The following is a 21943-nucleotide window of genomic DNA, read 5'->3' as shown; positions in this document are numbered from 1 at the left end:
TAGAGACTTTTCTGGTGTTTTGGCGACTGACTTGAAGGCACATATTGTTCTGCAGTTACTGTAAGGAAGGAGCAGTGGGAGCCTCTCCCGTCCTAAAGCACTCCCAGGCGGCCAGTCTCAGTCGGCTCCGGCTGCAGGTCAATGTAGAATAACTGCTGTAGGTTGTGGAAGTTCACCTAAACATAGTTTATATCATTGTCAGGGAGAACTGGCTGCATTATTTTCCTATACATAGTTCGGCGAGTTAAACACTGTAATATCCCTCCGTTACGGGGCGTTACCATAGCAACGCGTTAACCAGCTGGTTCAGATCAGCCGTCTTTTAACAGGTGAATGAGAGAAACGCGCTGCAGCCTGACAGCGGTTGTTTGGCATAAAACCTACATCCAGGCCAACGTAAAATAGTTCCTATATAAGCGGTAAAAGCGGATTAAACAACTCGGAACCGTGCATTAGACGGTTATAATGTACGACACGGAGTCTAGAACACCACGACGCGCAGCGTTGTTTAAAAATACTGGATAATTGTGTTAAATAATCAAGATCTCAATTTCAGTCAAAATAATCGTGATTATAATTTTTGTCGTACATAATCGAGCAGCCCTACTGCACATTCTCTTTTTTTTTGCTGGAAGCTCTTTGGGAAGTGACGCACCATTTTGTAATGAAGCGCCATTTTTCACAAGCAGATTACCTCTGATGAACATTTCCAGCAGAAATTTGCGTTTGCTGGTCCTGAGAAAAGTATCCTGACATGCAACTGCAGGGTTTGCCAAAAAATCCATTTTGTGGTTTACCTTCCTTGTTTCCCGTCTCAGCTGGCAGCAGAAGGGAAGCATTCTGATTGGCCGTGGCGTTGGCCACAGCATTAGCAGCGACTGTGAAGGCCGTCTGAGGGACCAGCCTCGGCATCAGAGGAACGAGCCGGCGTCCCTCGATGGACCATTCAGACGAGCTGTTGGGACCCGACATGCTGGAAAACATGTAACACATCATGCAATCATCACACATGACACAAACACAGGAACGCTGACTCAGCTTAACACACTTTTCTTTGTTGAAATTACAAACTAGTTATTCGTGTTGAACGTCCATCTTTCGGGGTTTTTCTCCACAAAGGAACCAGAGATGACGCATTGCTCCACGTGGCTTTCTCACTGGTTGGTTAATGAACATCCATCACGGCACCAGTTATGGCCCTTCTGGACCAGCACCCAGCCCAGCGCCCCTCCTCCTGGAAGCGTTTTCATCAGGATCATAGACTGTATAAAAGATGGGCGGAGCCTCCCGTAGGTTTCTGAAGAGCTGAATTGAAGCTCGGTGTGCGGTTCCTACCACGTTAAGCTAAGTCATGTTGTTAATCGGCTAAAGACTGTGGTTGTTCTACGTTCTTCTTAAATTTGGGGTAGGTCATCTTGCTCAGAGACATTTTTTTTTTTTTACTCTGGGTGAAGTGGTTCCTCATCCTGACAGTAGTCATTACTTTCTGTAATCATGAACAATAAGAAATATAGTTAGAGCCCTCAGATTACTGTAAATCTGTAAAAACTCTGACCAATCCGAATGTTCCAACCCAAATGAAGTTGTTCATTTCTTTTACTTCTTCTTGGCTCCCCTCCTCCCCCTCCATCAGCACATACCTGATAGCCACACCCTGCATGACGACGACACTTCAGCACATAGTCAGGGGAATCGATCTCCCAACTTTCCAGTTGGAAGACGACTGCTCTTCCCACCGAGCTTCAGCCACCCCCACATAATTGTGACATTTAAATACATCCAGAATAACTTGGATATCACGCCGTTCCTGATGTTTCCTTTTTGGGGATCAACTCCAGCCACTGTGCCGCAACACACTAGTGTATCTGGAGAGATCGTCATGGGAACTCATCCAGTGTCACCTAACTGGTCTAAAAAAAACGCTCTGTGTTCATCCAGACAGACTCAGGGGAGCAGAAATATGAACAAAAGGGTCTTTTATTTGTGTTGATTTGATTCTTTCCCAACAAATCTGGACAAGAACAACTTCACATTGTTAATGCTGTGGGGGCTGTCCCTGTCTGGTGGGTCGGGATCCAGCGCTGCAGCCTTACAGTTGTGGTGTGGGTCCTGTCTGCTCGGACACGGGTGGCCCCCACGGTGATGGCCTGGGTGGTCGTGGGTGGGGGTGGTCCTTTGTGTAGATGCACCTTGAGGATATCGTTTCCTTGTCTGGTGCTCATGTACCTGGTCATTCATCCTCTTTTAACTGTTATAGGGGCTAATAGGGCACGGGAGAGGGTGGTTGTGGGTGAGTGTAAGGGGACTGTGGATGTATGTGTGTTTTATCTATTTGATGTAAAGCACTTTGTATTTTTTTAAGCATGAAAAGTGCTCTAGAAATAAAGTTTTATTTGATTTGATTTGAATATAAGCTGCAGAGTTTTGTTTCCCAACATTTTTGGTTTGTGGTGTGCCTTTTTATCTTTTAGATGAAAATAATGCACCTTGATTTAAAAAAAAAAAAAAAAAAGATTGAAAAACTCTTCTGTAAAGCCCGGATCAGAACGAATGACACAAGCAGGGCCGGCTGCTGACTTACTGGTATGCGATGGTGGTAAGGCGCTCATCGTTGACAGCCCTGCGGACCTCTGCTCGATGGCGCTCTGTTGAGATGCTGGGAGGATGGAGGAGGGAGAAGAAGGCTCATTTCAGATGAAACAAGCTCTGCCAGGAAATAAATCAGGCCTTTTCTCCAAATGTACAACATGATGGAGGTTTATTTAACATGTTACCCAAGGATTTTAGTAAGTTCTGCCAGCAGATCCTTCTTATCCTTTGTCAGGTCTCCTTGAGCTCGCAGGGCGCTGATGACCCCAGCGTACGCCTCCAGCTCTGGAGACAAAAACACGCCATGAAAGCAACTCACACCTGTTTCCAAGTCGGAAACATCACGTCTACATTTGTTCTGTGGTTTTGTCTTCTTACCCAGTTTACGGAGGATTCTCTTGCACTCATCTCTGCCCAGGTCGAGGATGGTGGGCCACACCACCGGCATGGTACCCGTCAGCACCGGCTTCTCCAGCTGAATCATTGGCTGCAAGCAAAATATACACAAGCAGAAAGTAAAACTGATTATGTATGAAATTAAAGGCCAGAAAAGTCCAAATTCAGTGACATATTTTGCTGTATACGATGAAAATAAACGGCTCCTGACTTGTTCTTTTGGTTGTGGTAAAGGTTGACATGGTAATATGTGGAAGTTTCCTCCAACTCCACATTAAATAAATCATTCTTGACCCGTTTATTTTCCAGAAAAAAAATCAGAAAATGCACCGGATCACAGGCTGGATAAACTGTATGTGAGCTGATCTCTGACAGAAAACTAAACCGAATGAGAAGTTTCTTGGTTTTAACTAATGTGACGGCTGCTAATCAGAAAAATAAAGTCAGATTTACGGTTTTTGTGCAAACAGGGTGAAAATGTTTACATGCAGGATGGATGTGTAGCCAAGAGGAGAACAACTGAGACATCTATTCCGCAGTGTAATCACTTTAATGTTTTGCTTTCAAACAGTTGAGCCAACTCAGATCTACAACACGCAACAACCTCTGAAAACCTTAAAATCTGCTTATAGCCACTGAGTTGTTACTGTCAAGTCTTCATGTTCTCCAGTTTGAAGCAGGAATTGTGTCTTTGGAATGAGGACAAGCCTCAGGTGACAAGTACCGCTTCAGGTCTGAAAGGTTGAAGCTGAAAGCAGGACACAGACATACACTGCGTCCCATTTAGCACAACCAAGACCACTGCTAAACACAACTCACTAATAAAATATTAATTAATAAAAAAATCCACAAAAACAGAAGCAGTTGGGTTCTGCGTTACATTTAGACTAATCACAGCCCACAAAAGCCATTTCATCAGCGTTCTTTTGATTAATCATTTCCAAAAGTGTTATGAAACTTTGCCAGATGTGACCTGGCATGGACTGGTGATCTGTCCAGGGTTTACCCTTCCTCTCCCCTACTGGGAAAGGCTTTAGGCCTCTGACTCTAAATTAGGCTACGTATGATGTAGAAAATGCATGAATATCTCATGATGAGCCGAAGCAATTGCTACATATCAGTTGCGCTATATTTTAATGGGTTACTGGAGTTTAAACAACAACAAAAAAAAACAAAACTTTTACATAATATTTTTAGTTTCCTTTCAGCAGGATCGTGCCGCAGCTGCACTACCTCCCATTAAAAACTACTAAAATACATGGATCAGTTACTTGAAATAAAAAGATCATTTACCGTAGACTGGAAAATATCCTTCTTGGCAAATCCAGTTATTACAAGATCAACTTTAAACGTGCTGGGAGCCATTTTCAGGCCAGTTTAAAAGTGTGTTTTGCCTATTGTTCCTCCGTCTCTTTCATCAGCGCCAGAAGGGGAACAAAAGCTACTGATTACCACGCTAAAACCCATCGACAACCATAGATGTATAGTAACAAAGTGGAACTACTTCACTACGGTACTTAAGTAGTAAAATGTGGTATTTCTACTTTATTGAAGTATTACTTTTTTTCTCCTACTTCCACTTTTACTCCACTACATATTTTGGATCATTATGATACTTTCACTTCGATACATTTTTATTGTCTTGCGTCGTTATTCGTTACAACACAAAAAAACAAAAAACACAATGGTAATTTGTTAAAATCCATTATACTTGTTAGAGTGAGATGTGTGTCGCTATAGACAATCTCTGTACATACGTTTCAGTTTCATGCCAGTTAAAATAAAAAGAGTAGGACCTCTTTCCTCTAGTGAGTTAGCAGCAACATAATATGTCCCTTGTGCTTTATAAGTAAGCGACATAACCATATAAAAGTGTGTGTGTGTGTGTGTGTTCCCATCCGCTGCAGGGGAATCAACAATACTAATTACTTTAGTTTTCACAGAAGAACTAGCTTATAAGTAGCCAACTTGCCTTTAGTTGCCATAAGTTATGCATGAAGAGAGACGTCTTCACATAAAAAAAACATTTAAAGTAGAACTATTATGTGCATTTCAGGCTAATTTATTTTTATTTCTGAGCCCAGAAGGGCTGGGATTGATGGAGTTATTGTCACAAATCGCTTTATTTACCTCAGACAGACCCTCTCCATAGGCTGTCAGATCAGCCTGCGGGCAAAACGAGTGGATTGAGACTCTTCCGCATTAAGCCCCGCCTCCCGCCACTGCACTACATCGGGAGCGCGCACCGCACCTGCTTTCACCGTCATTGTAACATCTCATAAACAGAAGGATTAGGCTCATATGAACTCAATAAAAAAACAAAATACAATGTCAACACATAGCATACAGCCCTACATGTTGGAACCTGAATCAGACCCTGAAAACAAAGTGGAAAACAGCAACCCACACCAACGAATGCAGCAGGATGTCTCTCTTTGGTAAACTCACCAGCCATCGTTGGAAATAACTTTATCCCACGTTTTCCACCCGCCTGATGTATTTGTACATGCCCTTGTTAACCAGTAGAATGTAACCAATCACCGAACCTTATCTACCGGGACGTCACACGGATTTCCAAGTAGAAAAAAACGCTCTAAAACGACGCGTTTTTTGTCGTCATGGAAACCGAACGCAGAGAGTGCTGGAACTCAAACTCAAACATGCGTTTAGGTGATAAAAAAACAGTGCCGTTCACATGTCTGATGAGGATTCAACACTGTAACACTGTAGAAAGCAGTAAAGTATACTTACTGGTTTAAGAAGGGAAAGAGCTATGGAGGGAATGAATACACATATGTGTTTTTTTCATGGATGTTCCTGTTCATGTACTACTGCTCCAGTAAAAGGATTTCTGACTGTCAGGCTAAAAGTTTGACATCATAAACAATATGATATACAAAGTTTATGGGTGGGAAAATCAAATCGAAAAATCGGAAATCTGGATTTTTTTTTCTTCACAATTTTAAAATAGATTTGTTTTTTTGTTAAAAAAAAATTTTTTTTTCAAACAAATAAAATGAATGCACTATAAATTTGTCATTTTTTAAAAATTGTTTTTATTGTCTTCTTGGGCATTATAGCAGCAGAATGATGATCTAGCTACTGTGTTGTTTTTTCCTGATTGAAATCAAGAAAAATGACGCACAAAAAAAAAACTTTTATACATTTTTTTGTTTTAATATACAAAAATCAGCAATATCTGAGAATTGTGAGAATCGCAATGTAAATCACATCGGCACCCAAAAAAAAATCGGAATCGAATCAGGACAAAAGCATATTGTCACAACCCTAATAAAGTTTAATGTTGTCTTAAATAACTACACAACACAATGAACTACTAAAAAATTTATAATACTTTAGTACAAAAAATGTTGAATACTTTTTTACTTCTAGTAGTGGGGTACTTCAACAACACTTCAACTTCTATGGAAGTTACTTCATTCATAGAGTACTTGTAGTTTTACTTGAGTCTTGACTTCTAGTACTTTATACATGTTCTGGACATACATGACCATGCATGTCACGAAGTTTAACCCGTTATTGGCTGCAGGAGCAACACCGCCACCTCTGGGCCTCCTGACCGTGAACAACAAGCCTAAAACTGACTTTTTATGGAGCTCAAAGAACAAACAGGAGCCAGAAATTAAGAAAGGTCTCTAATCATAACAAATGCTTCCGTGTTTATCTAACCTAACAGTGGCAGATAATGAAGCACAGCTAAATAAATAAAAAGGTAAACAATGTCTGGAGGAAATTCTGCGGAAAACGGAGTGCATTTTTCTGTTTAATCTTCCTTTATCCTGTGCTTTTATGATCCAATCTGCGACAGAAAACATCCAGCAGCAACAAAAAGCAGACTACGGGTAAAACGCAAAGCCTGGGACGGCATATTGAACAACGTTTTAATAACGAGAAAACAAAAACAATCCAGTGACTGATTTAGCTTAGCCAGTTAGCTTCAAGCCAAATCTATTTCTTACCATTTGTTAGCACGGCGACATCAAGGCCTTGGTCCAAACAAACATGTTGACTTCACGTTTCAGTAATTTTCCAGTAAAACTGGAATGGCAAAGATAAGATTAAACCAATTAAAACGTCCAGTATCACCAGAGATGCACCACTGTTTATGTTGACTGCTAAGTAGCAGCAGCTAGCCTGTGATGAATTGGTTACTTCTTCGTGTGAAGACAACAGGTGCTGCTTTTTCTCTACAGGTCTGGTGCTGCCACCCACAGGAGAACTACTGTCACTACCATCCCGTACCATACCATACCATATTCTATTCTATTCTATTCTATTCTATTCTATTCTATTCTGAAGAAGTGCAGCTTAGGAGTTGACAGGATACCTGGCTTTTTGGTCGCAACGTCACACCACCTGTGTGACTTGGCTTGCATCTCACAATAAGCACCATTTACTCCTTTGCTTACATGGCATCAGTAGCCAAGTTTGTGAGGTGACCATCTCATTAAAAATTACTTTTTGACATGTTTGTATATAAATGTATAGTTATTCAACGCTTATACAGAAGAAAATAGTTTCACAATGCGTTACTGACCCTCCTCTCTGTCAGTATGAGACACTATGGGGTCTCTCCGCCTAACCATGAAACCACCAGGTGTCGGGGCAAAGATGACAGAAGTTGGCCTTCCTCCAGTCTTCCACTGTCCCATTTTTGTGGTGTTAATTTATATTCCAAATAAATAGAGGTTATAAGTTAATAAGGATCAAGTTAAATAGAAGTATGCAATTGAAATAAAACAGTAAAAAAATGTAAAGTTTAAATGTCTAAAATGGTTTATCTTTAGTTTTCATTTTGTTTCATATATGTTTTTTGTTTTATTAAGTGTAATTTCTTTCTTTCTTGTTCTATTTTTTTTTTAACAGTTTTTTTAATGTTAAAAAATAAGCTTAATTTAAACTTCATCAAAAACATTTTTATTAACAACATTTTGTTTTCTACTTGAGGAACCAACTGAATGAGGAGCTGAAACAAAGAAGAGCAGCAACACTTTTAAATCCCTCTGACATTGTTAGATGTTCACTTTGTTGAGTGTTTTGTTAAATTCTTCTCTGCTTGTAGAAATGTAAATCATATGAAGATGTCGCGAAGAGAAAAAGAAAACACAGAAAGTGAATAATTTGATCTGCAGCAAGTAAATTAGCTGAGAGAAGGAGAAGAATTTCACTAGAAAAACCTCATTTCAGGTTAAAACCTGCCAAGAAGTCCACTGAAAATAGTTTCTGTTGGCTTTGTGAACGTTTGCAGGTGAAAACTCATTCCTGTGTGGATGGCCAGTTACAAGGGCTGCACAGAATATAAGAAAAAAACCTCTCTAATTACAAAATAAACAGAACAGAGTAGAACATCAGCCGTCTATAAACTCTCATAAAGAAAAGTTCGGTAACACTTTACAATAATGTTCAAATCATATACTATAAGTAATGTTGATGTTCATGATGAACTGGTGTATTTATTTATAGAGACTTTATCATAAATTCCTGTTGCTCATCATGAACTGATGATATGATTACTTGACCCCTAATTGATCATCAATTGATGAACATTAGTTCTTAATTCATCAATATGTCAACAAATTTGCCAGTTTAGATACAAATATATCATTGAATTCCCTGCTATTTTTTTATTTTTTCTTTAAAGCAAGGCACACTCAAAGAAGTTGACTTGAGTAACATGGGAATGTAAAAGCACTTGGAGAGATTATTAAGGTTTTCATATCACTATTAATGCAGTACATTTAATAAAGATAAGACACTGGTATATTAAGGAAATGCTTTATATCAAATAAACAGCTGCTTTAGTAACAACAAAACAAAAAAACTACAATAAACCTTTATTAATTGTCACTCAAAGCGCTTTTACATCCTTGTTCACACAAATAAACTTCTTTGAGTGTGTCTTTCATTAATAAAAATGAGAAGAAAATCAGTAGCAAGGAATTAAATGTATCTCTATTTAAACTGGCAAATTTGTCAACATATTGATGAATTAACAGTGAACTAATGTTCATTAATTGATTATTAATTAAGGAGCAATACTCATATTTGACGCTAAAGTATTTAGTAGAGAAGCCTGTATCAGAAGCCCAAAAGGCCAGGTGATAAGCATGTCCATGCCTGCTTACATACATATATATACATGCAATTCTTCCATACATCTATGCATACATATGGCTGCATACATCTATAAAGCCTATACATACACACACCAACTGCGTTTAAATCTGTATACAAAATATAATCACACATACCAACGTTTATGTAAATCTACCTACCCATGCTAAACTTTTTTCCCCCCTTTTTCCTTTTTCTCTTTTGTCTTCATTTTCTCCTCTTTTCCTTCATTTTCCTTTTTCTTTTCTTCTTTCCTTTTTTTTTTTTTTTTTTTTCTTTTTTTAAATTTTTAGCTACATTGCAATTTGTATACTACATATCAAAAACCCGGACACACATTCCCTCTATGTTGGGAAACTGCCTCCCTTGTATATATATATATATATATATATATATATATATATATAAAAAAGATAATTAATTACTTTTCATCAAACCATCATTTGTGATCCCATGTGTCCCCATACCAGCTTCCAAATAGTTTCAGAATTGGTTTTAGTATCATTTAGCATATCCGTTGTTCTTTCCATGCTTATAAGATTTAGAAATTCAGATAACCATGTTTCTATGGAGAAGCATTTTGCCTTGAGAATTTTCCAGTGAAATAAAATTATTCTTTTGGCAGCCAGAAATGCTAAGCCCACTGTTTTCTTCTCTAGTCTTGTTTTAAACTTTATGGTCCTATGACCCAACAGACATAAGGACGGACATGGAGTTATATCTACACTAATAAGCACTGAGGTTAACCTACAGACTTCTGTCCAAAACAGATTAATAGCTGGGCAGAGCCATAAGATATGAAATAGATTACCTACTTGTCCACATTTATGCCAACAAAGATTTGAGATACTTGGGTCTATTTTTTTAAGTTTGGAGGGAGTAATGTAGGCCCTATGAAGAATTTTTAGCTGTATTATTCTTCCTCTAACGGATTTAGAGATTATTTTAATATCACGCCAAATATTTTCCCATTCTGTGGATGTGAGTTGGACCCCTAAATCAGATTCCCATTGTGCCTCTGTTTGTAAATTTGGATTTGAAGAGGACTGGAGCAATAGCTTATATATACACCTGAGACTGTGCTTCTATTTGAGGATAGAAGTCTGAGAGTTTTTTTCAATCTCAAAATTATAATCAAAGCATTCTTTGGGAAGTTTGGAGACAACTGACTTTAACTGAAAATACTGTAATAAGTTATTCATGCTTAAATTATGCCTTTTCCTTACTTCTTCAAAGGGGAGAATTTCTCTGTTTTCTAACTATATTATTTAGTGGTGTCCCTGCAGCTTTAAAGGCACTGTTACACCACATTGGGGAGGATGGAAGAAATGATTTTGCGGTAGCTTTTTAAAAAAATTTTTTTTAATGAATTTCTCTACTTATAACACAAGAAAATTTAATAATATAATTGCTTATGTTTTTGGGTGGAGTGGGGGTGTACCAGAGTGAAGACAGTGATACACATTTATTTTTCTCCTTTACCAAGAATTCCTCAAGCCAATCCCAACTCCCTCCTTCTCTTATCTTTTCATAGGCCCAAATTAAAGAATATTTGGCATTAAAAGCAAGATAATATAAATAAACATCTGGAATTCCCAAACCTCCTTTATCTCTGGGTAGGGATAGTTTTTTCCAACTAATTCTAGGTTTTTTATTCTTCCATAAAAACGAAGAAAACATTCTATTGATATGATCAAACCAAGACTTCTGAATAAACAGAGGGCTAGAGGACAATAAAAAGTTCAATCTTGGAAGGAGATTCATCTTCAGTATCTCTCCCCGACCCCATAAGGATAAAGGTAAAGCAGACCATCTTTTTAGGTCTTCCTTCATAAAGGTTTAGCATTTAATTCAAATATTTCGTTAAAACGGGTACTTTAATTCTAACTCCCAAATATCTCATGCCTTCTGGTCTCCAGACAAAGGGAGCAGATCCCAGGTCATTGTAAACACCTTGGACCCAAACCATATCTGGAAAGAGTTTCAAATAAAAATGTCCACTCGATTCGGTCAAAAGCTTTCTCAGCATCCAGGGATATGCCGACTTCTGGATGCTGAAGGAAACCTGCTCTGTGCATGATCTGAAAAAGTCTTCGCATGTTGTCTGAAAGAAGCCTCCCCTGTATGAAGCCAACCTGATCTATATGGATTTGGGATTAATGTATCTAATTAATCTATTCTAATTCATGATTTGGGATTAATATTTCTGATTTTAATTAATTACAGAGGACATCACAATATCATTTATATTTCACTTTTCAATATGTAAATTGAATAAATACACGCGTAACCCTGTTCATTGTTGTTCTAGCCAGAAAACCATTGTAAAATATTAACAAAAATATTAAGATAATCTGATATATTTTATGGTTAATCCAGTTTATCAGGTCTTAAAAAAACACAACTTTCAATCAAACATAAACAGTTCTACAGTGTAACTTTATTATACAGTCTCACAGAGATAGAGAATGTGTGCAGACTGGTTGAGAAGGTAATCACAGCAACGTGGAGCTGCTGGGAGGAACTGGGAAGCTTTCTGAGGATGTGACTGGACGTACTGGAGCAGCAACACATTTATATGTTTCATGTTGACGCACAAGATGGAAAAGACTGGAAAACTGCAGCAGCTGCATCAGGAAGAGGAATCCTGGAGGTTCACCCGGCTCTGACATCCGCTGAAAAATAATAAATACACATTAATACTATCAAATGTTCCTTATTTATTTATTTAGACTCCTCACATGTAGATTCATCCAGCAGGACCAGGCTGTCTGCATTAACGCTGCTGTTACTGAGAGTTTTACATGGATGTAAAACTCCAACTAAATTAACCTCATTATTAATCTTAGAAAAAAATTATGTATGTAGTTAATATAATAATGTAAAGTTTACAACCAGTGATTAAAGTCAGGCAAACTAATACAGCAACAACCAAAGGATAAATCTAAAATCTAGCAAAAATCTTTACATGCGAACAAACAGGTAATAACTTCAATAAGGGAGCGATAAATACATGTTTACTGGCGACGTCTGGAGTCTGACTCCTGTTAGTTAACCACAGTTTAAACTATCACTAGCTTGTTAATTACACAACTAATTAACTTAAACTGGTCAAATTAAATAACAGCACAACGCTGTTGGAAGTGCATTACAATTTTTTAAAAATATTTATCTTTAGTTATTTTTTTCAATCATGTAATTTAAAAACAAAAAGGAGAAAATAAATAACTTTATAGTAAAATTTTGGAAAACGGTTATATTAGCTATTTTTATATTATTATAGCTTTTTAATCAAAAGAAACAGTCGTTTTTTCTGCTTTTACTGTGATCATCTGGAGAAATCTCAGACCGTCACAGTAGATGCAAATTTATTTTTTTAGTTATAAACTCTATAAACTGCCATGTATAGAGTAAATCTTCAGTTTCTATAACAAACCTGTCAACATGTGTGGAGTAGTCCTGCCTGAGTCATCTCTACCGCTTGGTTTGTATATGTAAAACAAAAGGTTATTGGTTTTTTTTATTTTTTTTTTTATCTTGTCCAGCATTTATGCAAGCAGACTGATGTTCTGCTGAGCAAATTTATTTTGCCAAGGGGAGCTTTTATGGATATAATGATCCCCTCGTATTTCTGGATTCTTATTTTATTTTCTATTTGTTTTCTATAATTGCTCGTATTGCAGAGTTTATGCTGCTGGACCGGACTGGAGAGGACAGAAGAGGGACAGAAAGAGAACAGAAAAGAAAACAGAGAAAACAAGAGAAAGAGATAAATGCAAACACGTATATGCACATACATACCCACATACATACTTATGTACACACACACACACACACACACACATATATACATATATATCTACTCAAGCCAACTCTAGATCCAGAATCAGAATCAGAAAAACTGCTGCTGAGGAATAAACTTGCTGGATGACTCAGCGACTGAAACCAAAGATTATTGTTTGTTTTCTCCTCACTGTTTGCAGTTTTCACCATTTAGCTACAGCTATTATATCATTAACTCTTTTCTCAAGCATTTGTAGGACAAATATATTAAATCAATATTATTGTTCAAAGCAAAAAGAAAATTAAGAACAATCTTCTTTTCCATGTTTTTTTTTTTTTTTATGTTAAAGGGTTAAAAAATGAAACAGCAACCTGTGACTGTAGGACGTCGTTTCGCTTGCTACTGACAATTATTGATGAAATTAATCCTAAAACATTCCGATTGTTATAATCTTGTGATGCTGACAGCATCTTTCCACAGACTCAGACATATAATCACCTGCTGAAGCTCTTAAAACCTCTGAACCGTCCTGCATCGGGTGCTGTTTCCACGTCTTCATGACGCATGTTCAGGACGTAAAACCAGGGAGAAATGAGTCACCTTACAGTCGTACACCCAGACTGCCATCATGCAACATTCACCGCAGAGAGGACAGGAATTACCTGAACTCAATGCTTTTCCATTCAGCTGCATGTTTGGAGTTAAACTACAGCAGTTCAAAACAGATTCACTAAAACTTAGACAGTGATGCTGCTTCATGGCTCACATCAAGCTGCGTCTATTCCACACACCCTAATTATCATCCATCAGTCGCCATGACTCAGACATGATTCATGGTCTGTAAAGCTTGCAGGGAGTTTGTTCATATCATTAGCATGTTGATGCTTTCGCAGCGTTGTGGTGGTTTGTTGTCTCTTCCTGGTTTCAGCTCTGCACTGGGAGGCCTGTGGGAAGTTTGCATGTTCTCCCCCAGCTTACTGGGGATTCTGGTTTCTTTTCCCAGTCTAACATGGTGGTTCGAAGCTGACTCAAGGCTTCCTCACTGGCAGCTGAGAGGAGTTCCTGGTCCTGGAACAGGATGAGATGACAACCTGAATAAATGAGCTAAGATGTCAGAGCTGTTCCAGCCTGATGATCAGACGATACGAGACAAGACGGTAATAAGAACTGCAGAAACATGAACAGAGACAGGAAAGCTCCTGAACAGACTGAGCATGACTGAAATGACTAAAAACTAACAGCATGAGCCAAAGAGTTCTTTCTTTTTGTACTTGAAATTGAAAATCACACCTTTAGGTCGATGAAAGTGCAGTTAAAGTGGGAAGGCAGGATAAAAACCTTCTAATTCAGGATTAATATGATACCAAACAAGTCCATCATCTTTGCTGTTCCTTGAACTGACCTCTTCTGGACGGAGATGTCTGATGTTTCACCAGGTATCTGTTGGAGCCACTTCTCCAGTGTGGGGGACACGGCCCCCATTGCTCCCATCACTATGAGCACCACTGTTTCTTTCACCCTCCAGGCCTTCTCCAGTTCTTCCTTGAGGCCTTGGTACTTCTCCAGTTTCTCCTTTTTCCTGATATTTCCATCATTGGGGATGGATACATCGATCCCTACGGCTTTCCTCTGCTGCTTATCCATCATCACTATGTCCGCTTGGTTGGTCACCACCATTTTATCTGTCTGGATCTGGAAGTTCCAGGATCTTAGCCCTCTCATTCTGTCTCACACACACACACACACACACACACACACACACACACACACACACATATATATATATATATATATATATATATATATATATATATATATATATATATATATATATATATATATATGTACAAACATACTGCTGAAAAAATATTCGTGGAAGATAAAATGCTTTACTTATGACACGAGAAGAGCACTTTAGTCGTAATGATTAGTTAATTATTTAATAAAATCTCAACCATTAATATGTTATTTTTATGGTCAAATTTAAATGGCACACTTTTAATTTCACACCGCCATGTTTTAAATGCATGCTACCAATCAGAAAATAACAAAACGAGCACTTCCCGAGCTCCTCCTGCAACAGTTTAGAAAACTCCGAGGAGCTCCTGAACGCAGCAGGATGGAAGGTGGGCTTTTCTCCGCTTTTCGCTGTTTTGGGGAGGGGGCGACAAGCATTTCCTTTTTCCATTTGCATCACGTAGAGGAGGAACAATCAAAGCTGCCTGGGCAGATTAGGGGACATTAAAGTGAAGCTATCAGCCGGAGGATCCAGCAGAAAGCGCAGCGCGTGCACACCAGCGTGCACACTTAGCGGAAATCTCAGGATAAAGTTCATTTTGTCTCCACAGCCAAAGTTTGACGTCGTTTTTTTCCCCCTCCGGACACCAGGAATAGACCGGAGGCTCATCATGGAAGTATTTCCTGAGGAAAAATGAGATTTTCTCATTTTGAACATGAAAGATGAAGAAAGTTTCCAGATGTGTGTTTTCCTGATGCCAGCAGCGCCTGTTTGCTGACACACTTTTGTTCGGGTTTCACACAAAATGCTGGTTTCTTTGGGAATGACGGGATTGTAAAAAGTTTCATGCTGGATATCACGACTTGTCGCGACTCTGGGATGAGGTGGGACCCCACGGAGACCAGATAAACCAGCTGCTTTCACCTTATTCTGATCTTATTTGGCTGAAATCCTCCGAAACTCCCAATGAGTGGCACACAGTCGCTCACTGACAGGTAGGACACACACTTGCTTTTATTTCTGGATTCACATAACCTCGGTTCGACCTGTTTGAGATGTGTTTAAGGGTTATTTCAGAAAATTTACTGCCTGATCAACTTTTACTCCAAATTCTTCCAGTCTAAAATCCCAAGACTTTAAAGGAAAAACTGCCTGATTAAAAAAAGGGTTGTAGAGATCTATATGAAGGGGTTATGGTTGACCCCCTCGCCTCCACACACACACACACACCTCACACACCAGAAGATCCAGCAGGGGGCATTTTCCTGCAATTACTTAATCAAATATTTCTCATATTAAAAATGATTATTTTATAACTAAATCACATTGAGTTGTAACAGCATGAGGCTGGAATGTCTTCAAGCTCTTCATGTTCTTCTTAAGGAAGTAAAAATGATCATATTTTTGTTCAGAAACTATTAAAGCACTATAAATACCATTAAATGTTTCAGTAAAGTCACGTGACTTCAGGCTCCATAACAGCCTGTTAAAACATTTAGGTTTGCCTGATTTTTTTTAATTTAAATAAAGTTTGGACACTGTTTAAGATGTGAACAAAACTAAAATGCAACGATTTAGAAATCTCATATTTTATGACCAGATGAACAAACATCAGAGGATGAAACTGAGACATTTAACATGAGCTGATGGTGAATCTGATGCAGCAACAGGAGCAACAAAAGGCTGTTAAAGTAACAACATTTCACAGCTAACCAGGTTAACTGGTTAGTCAGATCAGTGACTTAACTGGGTATAAAAGGAGCATTTCAGAGAGGCAGAGTCTCTCAGATGGACGGAGATTCATCAATTTGAGACAAACTGGATCTAAATATGGTGAAACAATTTCAGAAAAATGTTCCTCAGACTCAGAAGATCACGACATCGGCAGTGTTTAATAATGACAAAAGATTACAAGAACCTGAAGGAATCTCTGTGCGCATGGGACAAGACTGGATGCTGCATTAAACAACAAAGTGTGTTCAGTGAGAGGCTTCTTCAGGTCCGATGCAAGACTGAAAGATACAGAAGATCATTCCTGCCAGCAGCCATCAGCCTCCGGAACAAGACCTCCTCTAGTTAATTATTATTATATACTACAACGGGGTCACCAACTCCGGTCCTCGAGGGGTACCATCCTGCAGGTTTCAGTGTTTCCTTTGTACAACACATTTGATCCAAGTGAAAAGGTTCTCCAAGAACTTGTTGTCATCTTCTGCACCTGCCTGTTAATGAGCCATTCGTTTGGGTCAGGTGTGTTGTACCTGGAAAACAATAAAACCTGCAGGATGGTAGCCCTCGAGGACCGGAGTTGGTGACTCCTGTACTACAATATTGAATTTCCCTTTGGGGATTAATAAAGTATTTTTCATTTCATTTCATTAAAACCAGACATGATTCTCGACTGGATCACTTCATGGACTCAGAAAAGCTTCCAATGAACACAGTTCACCCTGAAATCCACACATCATATGTGAAGAGGATCCAGAAACACGCCGTCTTCTCTGGACCAAAGCTCATTTAAAATGTTCTGAGTGGAAACCTGGATGAAGATGTGGAATAGTTTGTGGACAGCATGGACGGCGTGTCCTGCGGACTAAAGAGGAGAGGGAGCATCCAGCTGGTTATCGGCCTGCATCTCTGATGGGATGGGGTTGCATTAGTGCCGATGGCGTGGGCAGCTTCCACATCTGGGAAGCTCCATCAATGCTGGAACATCTGCTCCCATCCAGACAACGTCTCCTTCAGGGAAGACCTTCCACCATGCTGGACCACATCCTGCATCATCACAGCAGCATGGTGGAACAGGAGAACTGGTCTGCTGCAGTCCAGTTTCACCAGTACAAAACATCTGGAGCATCATGGAAGCAGAAATCCAGTAGAGCAGCTGGAATCCTGCATCAGACCAGACTGGGACGTCTTTCCTCTCCTAAAATTCCAGCAGCTGCTCTCCTCACTTTTATTAAACGTTTGTTAAAAGAAGAGGAGAAGCGACACGATGCTAAACATCATCCTGTATGTTGTTTATGTTCTACTGGAAATAAATCGGATGTACAAATAGAAAATATGATTAAATATAACTGCTGAAATGAATATTTTAAGTGGCAAATGGTCAGTAACCTTTTCTCTCACCACCAAAAATGTACTTTATTTTCTATCCTCAAATCAATTTTGTATTTTTATGCAGTTAAAGAGTAAAATAACTAATACAATAGTCTCTTCCTACTTTCATCCATCAGTCTCATCTTTCACTAAATTCTTCTTTTCATTCAGAATAAGCTGATAAAAGTTGCTCCTGTCAGTTAAAGCTTGGAAAATATGATTATGATAAATACTTACATAGGAACAGAAATCACTTCTTAATCATCACAGCAGCATGGTGGAACAGGAGAACTGGTCTGCTTCAGTCTAGTTTCACCAGTACAAAACATCTGGAGCATCATGGAAACAGAAATCCAGCAAAAAGATCCAGTAGAGCAGCTGGGAAAGCTAAAACTCCAGCTACTGGTCTCCTCATGTCCCAGGTGTTTACATACAGATGTTGAAAGAAGAGGAGACGCTACATGATGCATCATCCTGGAACTAGTTTTTACAGACGTGTTGCTGCATCGGATTCACAATCAGCTCATATTGTCCATCAAATAATACATTTTTTCATCATTTTTCATCATCTGAAATGATGTTTATCACCTTCTGGGAAGAAAATATGAGTTGATGAGGTTCCTTTGATTAAATTTTAACACAGCGTCCCGACGTGTTGGAACTGACCGTGTTTAAAACCAGATCAGAAGCCGCATGTTTGGCCTCCAGCTGAGACGTCTCTCTCTTTCTGTTTGGAGCAAAGTGAAGTTAATCGTTACAGAAACATGAATGCTTGACTGTCAGTCAGATTCCATCTATTTGTTCTCTCAGTAATCAGGAGTTTCCTATAGAAGATGGCCTCAGTTTGGCATCCAGACCGCCGTCCTGCATGTCAGGCTCCAGGTTAAATAAAATATCTCCTGAGAGGAAACACCAAAACAAAGACACACGTGACGTCTCAGAAAGTCCAACAGTCATTTCATTTCTTGACCTTCAGCCTGCAGCTGATCGTCGCTCTGTTGCTCTTTAAAAGAAAGCTTTTCTTTCCACCTGCATCATACGTTCCACATAAAGATCATGACTCCGTTTCCCCTGCAGCTGGAAGACCTTCACCCTCAGCGTCTGACCATCATTTTCACTAGAATAAAAGAAAAATGTTTAAGTTTTAGACTGTCAGGTGATGCAGTTAGCCTGTGATAGCAGGATGAAATCTCCTTCCATCCTTTAGGTTTTCTTTGTTTTTTTTTTCCCATTTATTTATTTATTTATTTATTGAAATCTATTTAAAATCTCCCTAGAAATCCATTTTTTCAGCTATTTATATTTATTTATTAATATTTGTTCTAATGTTTGTCTGTATGCTATGAAATTTATGTTGGGTTTCTTTTAAAAAAGAACTAAAAATAAAAATTTGATATAAAATATAAAGAGTGGGAAAATCAAATGGAAAAATCGAAAATCTGGATTTTAATCTTCACAATTTTAAAATAATTTTTTTTATAAAAAAAAAAAAAAGATATATTTTTTTACAAATAAATAAAAATAATCCAGTATAAATTTTTTGTCATTTTTATTGTTTTTATTGATCTTTTTACTTGTCTTCGTGGGCGTTATAGCAGCAGAATGATGGTCTGCCTACTGTGTTGTTTTTTGCTAATAGAAATCAAGAAAAATAATGAGCAAAAAAAAGTTTTATACTTTTTATTTTGTTTTTATTCTACCAAAATCAGCAATATGGAAGAATTGAGAGAATCGCGATTTAAATCGAATCGGCACCCAAAAAAATCAGAATCGAATCGAATCGGGACAAAAGCATATCGTATAAAATATACCTTTAAATACCCCGCATCGCAATGTGACATTTCATCGCGTTTTCTGAGATGCACGAGGCAAAACTCCCAACTTCAGTCAGAAATGTGACGTTCACAGCTCCCACATCTCCACCCCGACTCTGTCTTTAAACGATAAAGTTTTGCAGACGTCTCCTTCTGCAGCATGTGCAGAATCCTGCTAACAGAAACAGATAAATGACAGCGACGTGTCTGTGGCTGGACGGAGCAGCTCCTGCCTGCTGTCTGGCGGGACAGACGCTCAGCCTGACGTATCCGCCTGACGCCTGACCCGCCCGGTCAGCCTGGTGTCCGCCTGACGCCTGACCCGCCCGGTCAGCCTGGTGTCCGCCTGACGCCTGACCCGCCCGGTCAGCCTGGTGTCCGCCTGACCCGCCCGGTCAGCCTGGTGTCCGCCTGACCCGCCCGGTCAGCCTGGTGTCCGCCTGACGCCTGACCCGCCCGGTCAGCCTGGTGTCCGCCTGACGCCTGACCCGCCCGGTCAGCCTGGTGTCCGCCTGACGCCTGACCCGCCCGGTCAGCCTGGTGTCCGCCTGACGCCTGACCCGCCCGGTCAGCCTGGTGTCCGCCTGACGCCTGACCTGCCCGGTCAGCCTGGTGTCCGCCTGACGCCTGACCTGCCCGGTCAGCCTGGTGTCCGCCTGACGCCTGACCCGCCCGGTCAGCCTGGTGTCCGCCTGACCCGCCCGGTCAGCCTGGTGTCCGCCTGACCCGCCCGGTCAGCCTGGTGTCCGCCTGACGCCTGACCCGCCCGGTCAGCCTGGTGTCCGCCTGACGCCTGACCCGCCCGGTCAGCCTGGTGTCCGCCTGACCCGCCCGGTCAGCCTGGTGTCCGCCTGACCCGCCCGGTCAGCCTGGTGTCCGCCTGACGCCTGACCCGCCCGGTCAGCCTGGTATCCGCCTGACGCCTGACCCGCCCGGTCAGCCTGGTATCCGCCTGACGCCTGACCCGCCCGGTCAGCCTGGTGTCCGCCTGACGCCTGACCCGCCCGGTCAGCCTGGTATCCGCCTGACGCCTGACCCGCCCGGTCAGCCTGGTGTCCGCCTGACGCCTGACCCGCCCGGTCAGCCTGGTGTCCGCCTGACGCCTGACCCGCCCGGTCAGCCTGGTATCCGCCTGACGCCTGACCCGCCCGGTCAGCCTGGTGTCCGCCTGACGCCTGACCCGCCCGGTCAGCCTGGTATCCGCCTGACGCCTGACCCGCCCGGTCAGCCTGGTATCCGCCTGACGCCTGACCCGCCCGGTCAGCCTGGTGTCCGCCTGACGCCTGACCCGCCCGGTCAGCCTGTGGCGGGTTGGCGCAGACGACGGTGTCCTGCGGTAAAACACGCTCTGAGATCCCGACGTACCAACCTGATGATCTGTCCCGTACCGGCTCAAGTCGTCCTGCAGGTTTTCAATGTATCCCTGCTCCAACGCACATTGCTCACATTGAATGGATCCAACAGCGTATGAAGTTTTGCACAATGACTGATTTGTGTTGGAGCAGTGATACATGGAAAACCTGCAGGACTGTGTCCCTCGGGGACGTACTTTAGGCGCCGCGGCTCTACTGTAAGCAGCTGTGGTGCTGCAACACCAGGAAATAGACAGAGCCCTTCAACGCAGCTGAACCAAGCACAGATGAAGGAGCGGTTTAAATCCCAGTTTAAATCCCAGCTTAACCAGTGCTCATTTGACTTCCCGTTGTCATTTCATCACCTCCAACCAGTCTGACCGAGCTCTGACATCATCAGCTGGATGTTTTCTCTTCTTCAGACCTCCTGTGGAAACGCTGGAGATGGTTGTGTGTGAACATCCCAGTAAATATTCAGACCAACAACCTCCTTTCTTCCTCTTTCTGATGCTCAGTTTGACCTTCAGCAGGTCTTCCTCATCGTGACGACATGCTGCCATGTGATTGGCTGATTCTCCATGTTTTTATCATGAGACATAAAGTACAAATATCTTTAATAAAAATGAGTTAACTGAATTCAACGACTATAATTTCATTTATTCATGCATGTTTTTGTGTTATTATGAGTTTTTTCTCCTGCGATGAGACACGTGTGTCGCTGTAAATCTGTGAATAGCTTACATAGATGTTACTAAACACCAAACTGACCAGAATCTGGTGATTTACTCAGACTTGTGTTATAAAAACACTGACTTGTTGCCGGGTTACATGCAGTGCCAACTCCAGCGGCGGTTAGGTCACATTTTGGACGTTGTTCAAGTCTTTTTCTTTTGAGCTGCCTGCTCGGTTTCTACAAACTTTTGGGATGTTTCAGCGTCCGGATGTGGCGTGTTTTTCTGTCTCCGTCGCCCTCAAAGGGCCGAACATGTTTCTCCCAGCACAGATGCCTGCAGGCGGAAACGTGCCGGATCATCTG

General features: G+C 40.6%; 2 protein-coding genes across 2 annotated transcripts in view; one reads left to right on the top strand and one right to left on the bottom strand.

The window, feature by feature from the left end:
• Window positions 1–7088, bottom strand: part of emsy (EMSY transcriptional repressor, BRCA2 interacting) — a 38678-nt gene extending 31590 nt beyond the window's left edge. The window contains exons 1-5 of the mRNA XM_079248127.1: window positions 6966–7088; window positions 2968–3076; window positions 2775–2874; window positions 2582–2656; window positions 798–973 (exon numbers count right to left, since the gene is read on the bottom strand). Of these exons, the coding sequence (XP_079104253.1) occupies window positions 798–973; window positions 2582–2656; window positions 2775–2874; window positions 2968–3076; window positions 6966–6968 (463 nt within the window). The 5' untranslated portion in view covers window positions 6969–7088. The remainder of the gene's footprint in view (window positions 1–797; window positions 974–2581; window positions 2657–2774; window positions 2875–2967; window positions 3077–6965) is intronic.
• An 8175-nt stretch (window positions 7089–15263) lies between these two features.
• arhgef12b (Rho guanine nucleotide exchange factor (GEF) 12b) overlaps window positions 15264–21943 on the top strand; it is a 74553-nt gene continuing 67873 nt past the window's right edge. Inside the window, 1 exon segment of the mRNA XM_079247974.1 lies at window positions 15264–15637. Within this exon segment, the coding sequence (XP_079104100.1) occupies window positions 15609–15637 (29 nt within the window). The 5' untranslated portion in view covers window positions 15264–15608.

This window comes from Telmatherina bonti (genome assembly GCF_933228915.1).
Source record: "Telmatherina bonti genome assembly, chromosome: 10".
NCBI classification, from domain to species: Eukaryota; Metazoa; Chordata; class Actinopteri; order Atheriniformes; family Telmatherinidae; genus Telmatherina; species Telmatherina bonti.
The sequence above is the reverse complement of the archived record's forward strand: the minus strand, read 5'-3'. Positions and strand labels throughout refer to the sequence as shown.